This window comes from Talpa europaea, assembly GCF_964194135.1.
Source record: "Talpa europaea genome assembly, chromosome: 9".
In the NCBI taxonomy this organism is placed as follows: Eukaryota; Metazoa; Chordata; class Mammalia; order Eulipotyphla; family Talpidae; genus Talpa; species Talpa europaea.
This window is the reverse complement of record NC_140076.1, coordinates 76697376-76704864: the sequence shown is the minus strand read 5'-3', so window position 1 is coordinate 76704864 and position 7489 is coordinate 76697376. Positions and strand designations below refer to the sequence as shown.

Below are 7489 nucleotides of genomic sequence, written 5' to 3'. Positions count from 1 at the left end.
GGTGCCCGGGTCCCGGGGCGGCTCCCGGTCACAGGCCCCCGCCGCCCACCACTACCGCCATCACTGCCGTCTCCGGGTGCAGCCGCAGCCACCACAGCCGCCGGCCCTGCTCGGCCGCCATCGCTGTGAGGCGGCTGCCCGCGAGAGCCCCGCCTCCGCCTGCCAAACCTCGCGATAACAACTGCAAAGTTGCGGGCCAGTGGCCTACTGCTGCCAAATCTCGCGAAATTAGTTTTCCCTCCAGGAAGTTGCCAGAACTAACTCTGGGCGGACTTGGCCTCTTTCCGGCTTCTCCAAGCCCTTGAGAAAAACTTTATTAACAAAGCTGCCGGAGAACGGGCATTGGACCCAGCGAGAGGGCTGAAGCTAAGGTTAATGGGACAGATGGACTTGCAGCTAGGAGCATGATTTTGCTTTGTCCTACAGTGATCATTTGGTCCATCTTTCAGCCCTTCACTCCTCCCCGCTCCATTTGGGCCTACCCTCTGTTATATTGGTTAGAGTAATTCCAATTCTCCTTTTCTCACCAATAAGCAAGCAAAAAAAATAAAAATAAAAATAAAATAAAGTTTGCAAAGGGCAGAGCATAACATGAGAATAGGGCCCTCTAAGACATGAGTCTTGCACAAGTGCCTCATGCCTCGGTCCTCCCTTTGGCTCCCCCTCCCAAAGATTTCCACCTGCACATCCATGTCTCACCAGTCGGGCAAACATTTATTGAATATTTGCTGTCTTCCAGATGCCATGCTGGATTGTGAAGACACAGAAGAGCAATGCAAACACTGTTCCTGCCCTCACAAAGTTTAAATGACATTAGAGGTTAGGTCCTATAAGAATGAGAAGCCAGGACCTCCCTGGTGATGCAAGAGGTTAAGCCACAACCTATGAAGCGATCTGCAGCCACTGCAGCACGAGTTTGATCCCCGCCCAGGGAGCTACCCACATGGCACAGCAGACCTCTCCTGTCTTGCCCGCTGCTCCCCTCAGCAGTATATTTCAGTCAATCTGCCTGTTCTGTTCCCACTCTGTCTCTGGTAATCCTCTCACCCCCCACACCTCTGGCCTGTACCCCAATTCTTGTATGCATAAATAAATAAATCTTAAAAAAAAAAATAAGAAGCCACTCCCTCACTTCTGGCCCCTGGTCCTCACATTGCAAAAGCCACTTTGGTGTCCTGTTGTTTTTTTAAACCTTAAATATAAACTAAAAAGCAAGGTTTTTGGAGAGCCTCTGTACACTTTGTAATGGGAACATAAATTCCTCTTCCAGCATTTTACTCCAGGTTACAGTCACCAACTTTTCTGTTCTTGAAACAGTCAAAGTCTTTCTTACTTGGGGGCCTTTTACTTAACTATTTCTCTGCTTGGAACACTCACATTCCTGATTGCTGATCAGGTTTCAGCTTAAATGTCACCCTGTCAAAAGGATTTCCCTACTGAAATTGTCTTACTGATTTAGTTGCTAGTCTCTTTTATTCTCTGTTACCCCAACAGAACAAGTTTTTCAAGGGAAGAGATCTTGCCTATCATTTTGTCCTCTTCTACTTCTGTGCCTAGACTACTGCCTAACCAATAGGTGCTCAGTAAATATTGAATGAATAAGAATAAATGTAGAAATCCCATCTCTTCTGTATCCTTTCCTAGAGTACCCTTTGATGCCCAAACCCAGTCTTCCCTCTCTTCTTTCCTGAACTGGGGGTTCTTACATATCCATGTGTCTAGCACACACCTCTATACCCAGCAGCACCCACACTTTCAGGAAGGATGACGTCCTCTTCTAGTGCCTTTTCTGTCGGCAGATTTGGCAGGGCGGGACCTGCCCCTTTAAACTGGGCCCCACCTGCTCTGGTCAGACAGGTTTGGAGACACAGGTAAAGGGAGGGAGACTAAGAAATACTTGCAGAGCCAGCAGGGAGCTAAGCAGCTTGTTCCGGACTGATGGACTGACCTGACGGTGGGGACCCTTGGACACTTCGCCTCTCCCCAGATGGAAAGTAAGAGGGTGTCATGGGTTCAAATGACAAGGGGAGGAAGCCCCTGAAGTGATAGAGGGAGGGGAATCAGCCCATTCAGAAGAAATGAGATGGAAGAAGACAGGGAGGAGGAAAAGACTGGAGAGGAGACATGGGAAACAGCCATAATTAGATTTAGAAGTCAGAATGGACAGATCCAGGCCCCTTGAAGTTGGGTGAGGTGGGCTGCGATCCAGTTTGGAAACTGATTGATGAAGTACCCAGACTGAAGATGAAAAGACAGAGTGTCCTGCTATTTCCAGCTTCTTGGGACAGATTTGTTGGCAAATCACTGGTATCATCTGCCAGAAAGGTTCAAAGGGGACCTGCAGGGAGCAGGAGAGGTATGAAAGTGAAGGGGCAGCTTTGCTATCCACAAGAAGATCTTTATTTTTTATTTCTATTGTTCAGTTCCCCACTCTGTCTCTGGTGAATCCTCTCACCCCCCGTTCCTCTGGCCTGTACCCCAGTTCTTGTATGCATCAATAAATAAATCTTAAAGAAAAAAAGATTTTTAATGGGAAGGAAGAGCTTGGCAAAGTCCTAGGCACCTCCTCCTTCTCCCATTCCTACATTAGGGAGGCCATGACCCCAGGGGTTTTGGTGGAGGTGGATAGAATACGTGGGTGGGGGCTGGCTGAGGCCATAGCTGACAAGGCCCATGCCCCCTGACTCACCTCCTTCTGTACAGCATTTGATTTCGAAAGGGAGCCTCCATCCCATTTGTTCACTACCTTCCTGCCTCCCTCTGTCTCAACACCTTCCTCTGCCCCAAAAGGGGCTAAAGCCCATAAGGCCAGCTGCCCTGAAGAGTCCTAGTTCTGTCAACCTCTCCTAAGAGCCACAAGTCAGGAGCTCCTAACAGTGCTTTCCTCTGCTCCCTCCAGGGTGACATGACGTTGCAGTAGACCCCAGAACTGAGACCCCAGTATGACAGAACCTGAAACATTGGCTTTGCTGGAAGTGAAGGGGCAAGAGGCTCCTGAGAAGAGCTCACCCCAGGTCTTGGTCCCCAATGGCCGGCAGGCAGAAGAGGAAGGTGGGGTTGAGTCCCCCGGAACTGAAGACTCCAGAGTGGGGTCTTCAACTGGGTCTCCCACTGTTGGAGAGGGGGCTGAGGATGGTCTAGACAGCACAGTAAGCGAGGCTGCCACCTTGCCCTGGGGAGCTGTTCCCCAGCCCAGTGCCCCATTCCTAGATCCCCCGGGCTGGCGGGACATTGAGCCTGAGCCCCTTGATTCAGAGTCACCCACCAAGCTAGAGGAGTTGCCTGAAGATGACGCCAACTTGCTGCCTGAGAAGGTGGCCCGGGCCTTCGTGCCCATTGACTTGCAGTGCATTGAGCGGCAGCCCCCGGAGGACCTCGTCGTGCGCTGTGAGGCTGGGGAGGGTGAACGCCGCCGGACCTTCCTGCCCTCCCGGACCACCCACCCTGAGCCCTCCGAGCGCAAGTGGGCTGAGGCAGTGGTGAGGCCGCCTCACCGTTCCTGTGGGGGCTGTGGGAGCTGCGGGGGGCGAGAGGGGCTGAGGGCCGTGGTCTCCGTGGGAGCTGCCCTCATCTTCTTCCCCTGCCTGCTGTATGGAGCCTATGCCTTCCTGCCCTTCGATGCCCCACGGCTGCCTACCATGAGCTCCCGCCTCATCTACACGCTGCGCTGCGGGGTCTTTGCCACCTTTCCTATCATACTGGGTGAGCCTGGGCCCAGTGAAAGGGAAGGGGCATCTGGGAACTGGGCTTGAGGGCAGGGGTTGCTGGTTTGGGCAGCCAGAATTTCCCATTCTAGGCCTGGATCCCTCAGAGTGTCCCACACTCTGCCACCCTGTTGACCTTCTCCTCCCAGGACCACCTCACCCCTATCCCCCCAATTTCCTGCCTGCTGTTCCTATTCTGATCTAGTGTGTTCTCCAACCCCACCCAGGGCTCCTGGTGTACGGGCTGAGCCTGTTGTGCTTTTCTGCCCTCCGGCCCTTTGGGGAGCCACGGCGGGAGGTGGAGATTCACCGGCGGTACGTGGCTCAGTCGGTCCAGCTCTTCATCCTCTACTTCTTCAACCTGGCCGTGCTTTCTACCTACCTGCCCCAAGATACCCTCAAACTGCTCCCTCTGCTCACTGGCCTCTTCGCCATCTCTCGGTGAGTGGGACTGGAGGTGGAGCATGGGGAGGTGATGGTGCTACAGGGATTCAGGCATCTGAATGTCTGGAGAAACAGTCAAGGAGCTTTCTGGATTCTGTATCAGTCCAAATGTGCTTGGAGAGTTCACCTTCTCTTTTCCACCTTACCTCAGCTCGTGATCAGCTCATGTCTTCCCAAAGGAAGTTGATTTCAGAAACACACATGCTAACCTAGAACTGAAGGAATTTCAGGTATCACTAGCCCATTGCAGCCACTCCTCTGTGGCACTTTGGTCTAATGGCCAAAGGCCTCTAGTTGAACACCCCTTGTGACCAAGTTCTCAATTTCCTTATAAGGCAGTCTTTTATTTTTCAGAGGTTCTATTAGAAGGTTCTTAATAGTTTGCTAAAAACTGCTACCCTGACTCTGACCTCTAGAATTGCCTAAGACAAATTCAGCTATTTGACAACCCCTCCACTCCAACACCTGCTCCCCCAGTCTCTGCTTTGCTAAGGGCCCAGGCTCCTTCACGGTCCTGGCTTCCCTCTGGGCAATAAATTCTCCTGCTTGTCATTAGGGAGGGACCCTGGTTAAGGGCATTGTCCTGGATGCAGAAAGTGAGGCTACATTAGCTTTTGTGCCAGCCTCATTACTCTCCTTTCATTTAGAATGTAAGGTCATCTGAAATCCTTAGAGGTGTTTTCATGTTAACTACTTAACCCAGAAAGCATGTTCTTGTAATTTCTGAAGCCAGATACAGGTTTTACCACTTTTCCCTCAATCCCTTTTGATACAAAATTCTAGGTAGGTATAATGCTAAAACATCCCCCCTATTGAGCTAAGATTTATCTTCATGTCACTTTTTTTTTTTTTTTGGTGGGACCCTCGCCGGTGGCCAGGGATTGAACCGGCACTGCAGAGGCTGCAGGCAGCCTCGCAACCCAGCGCTCAACCGCTGCGCCACCAGGGGAGGCCCTATCTTCATGTCACTTTTGATTGTAATCTAGTGGTTACCTGTCCCACAGGCCTTCTGACCACCATGCAACCCTGTATTTTCTCTCAGATGTTCCCCAGGATAAATAGTTCCTGCCCATGTAACTCAATCTCCCATCTCTCCCGGAATACTGGTCTCAGATAGAAGTTGGCTTAGTCAGTAATAATCATCAGGGAGCTAAGGGAAGACTCAGTGACTGTCTGGTCCATCTTACCCATTTTACAGAGAGGTGATCACAACAGATTGGAGGTGAAAAGCTGCTGAGGATAATCAGCAGCAATGGCAGGTTTAGAATCCAGGGCCCTTCCCTCTCTCATCCAGAGTCCTTTCTTTCCTTCCATAGGAAAGTTACTTAAACATTCTGTGCCAGTTTCATCATCTATAAAATGGCATTGTAAGGATTAAACGAGTTAATTCATGTAGTGTGCTTACAACAGCCTGACATGTTACGGTTTGCTAAGTGTGAGCTCATTACTATGCCCTGCTGCCTAATGGTGCAGTAGAGAGCGGCAGTTCCTCTTCCCTCCTTCTCACAGATGAAAAGGCAGAGGCACACTGGTTTTGTAATAAACAGTCTTTGAGAGAAGGCTGCTGCCCACGCCCACACATAGAGGGGTATTTATTTTGAGTCATTCTTCCAAGAGGGGAAATTTGGGCATAAAATCATTCCTCTGGGCATAAAGCCCTCTTGAGGTTGGTTTCCTTTCTCTCTTCTCTCCTCTTTCCCTTTAAAATGTCGAGACAGAGGGTGATGAACAGGCGTGGGGTCAAATCATAGTTTTACTATTTCTCAGATGAATGACCTTGGACATGTTTTATTTCACCCCTTTGTAATCTTAGTTTCTTCATATGCAAAAGGGGAAATAAATACAATGGGATGTACTGCAGCTGTAAAAGAATGCGGAAGCTGTTTATATACTGATATGCAATAATTTCCTAGAATTATTAAATAGGAAAATAAAAAAACCAACATGCAGACCAGTCTATATATGCTACTACAAAAAGAGGGGAAATATAAATTTATTTGCTGTATATGGCTAAAATATCATTTGATGTACAAGAAACCTCAATACTGGCTGCCTGGGATAGGAATGGAGTAGAGGTAGGGGTGAGGGAGAAAATAGGGTAAGTGGGAATTAGTAATATTTTACTCTAGTCATTGGTACCTTTGGATTCTGAGCCACAAGATGGTATATTGCCTACTCAAAACACTTTAATTAAAATTTGATAAGCAGCAGATCTCTGCCCACTTGTGTCAATGCAGGTGCTTTCTTTTCTTTTTTTTCTATGCAAAAGGGGAATACTTCTGAATATAAAAAATTGATAATAAAAGAGAGGGGAATAACAGACTCACCTCATAGAGATGTAGTTAAGTTTAAATTAAATACAGCTTTCACCTTTTATCTGGAAAGACAGCATTCAGCGTTCCTGTTGGGTATGATTTGATAGATTGTTTTAGGGGTCTGGGAATGCTGGCTCGGTATAAATCAATGGTAATAGCATTCCTAGACCCCTAAAATAACCCACCAAATCATACTCAATACCCTATTTGGGTAAGGGTCGGAGGTGGGGAGGGGGTAGAGCTGTAGTTCTCTAAAGTAATTAGCATCATGCCTAGCATATAGTAAATATGTTACAGCGCAGGGTGAGGACCTCCCCTTTACCTGGGGACCACCCTCTCATAAATACACAGCATTGGCCGGTTTTATAACATTAGTGTTCACATGTCTCCCTATCTATTCTCCCTACCATCAGCCCACTGCCACTTATCTGATGCACTTCCTTCGAGGGTAGCCTGAGCCTTCTCTTGCCCCCACAGGCTGATATACTGGCTCACCTTCGCCGTGGGCCGCTCCTTCCGAGGCTTTGGTTACGGCCTCACCTTCCTGCCCCTGATGGCCATGCTGATGTGGAACCTCTACTACATGTTCGTGGTGGAGCCCGAGCGCATGCTTACTGCAGAGAGCCGCCTGGACTACCCTGACCACGCCCGCGCAGCCTCAGACTACAGGCCCCGCCCCTGGGGCTGAGCAGCTCCGTCCTCTGGCACCCAGCCCTGGTGTCTCTGGGATGAATCCCACTATTGACCTGGCAGGGCAGAAACAGACTGTTATCTTTCTTGCAGGGCAAGAGGTGGACAGCCATGTCCCTTAAGGATGCTGAGGGCGAGGGGCCAGCACAACGAGCAGCATGCTTCCTTCCTGAGTTGCCTCCCACCCTGCCACTAGGGCCTACCACTGCTGGCCGCTGCCTCAGCCTCCTGAGAGGGAACGGGCCAAGCGACAGCCAACATTCCAGGCCATTTTTCTAAGCTGAAGGCCTCAAGGAGACTGGAAATACTGTGTACGCCTAAGGATAAAAGCTGGAT

The 7489-nt window shown here is 49.7% G+C and overlaps 1 protein-coding gene across 1 annotated transcript; it reads left to right on the top strand.

Moving 5' to 3' along the window:
• Positions 1-2942: 2942 nt before the first annotated feature.
• Positions 2943-7151, top strand: TMEM79 (transmembrane protein 79; the record flags this gene model as incomplete). The annotated part of the gene is made up of 3 exons (XM_084242813.1): positions 2943-3702; positions 3932-4145; positions 6941-7151. The coding sequence occupies 3 exons, from the start codon at positions 2943-2945 to the stop codon at positions 7149-7151; spliced, it is 1185 nt and encodes a 394-aa protein (XP_084098939.1).
• Positions 7152-7489: the final 338 nt, after the last annotated feature.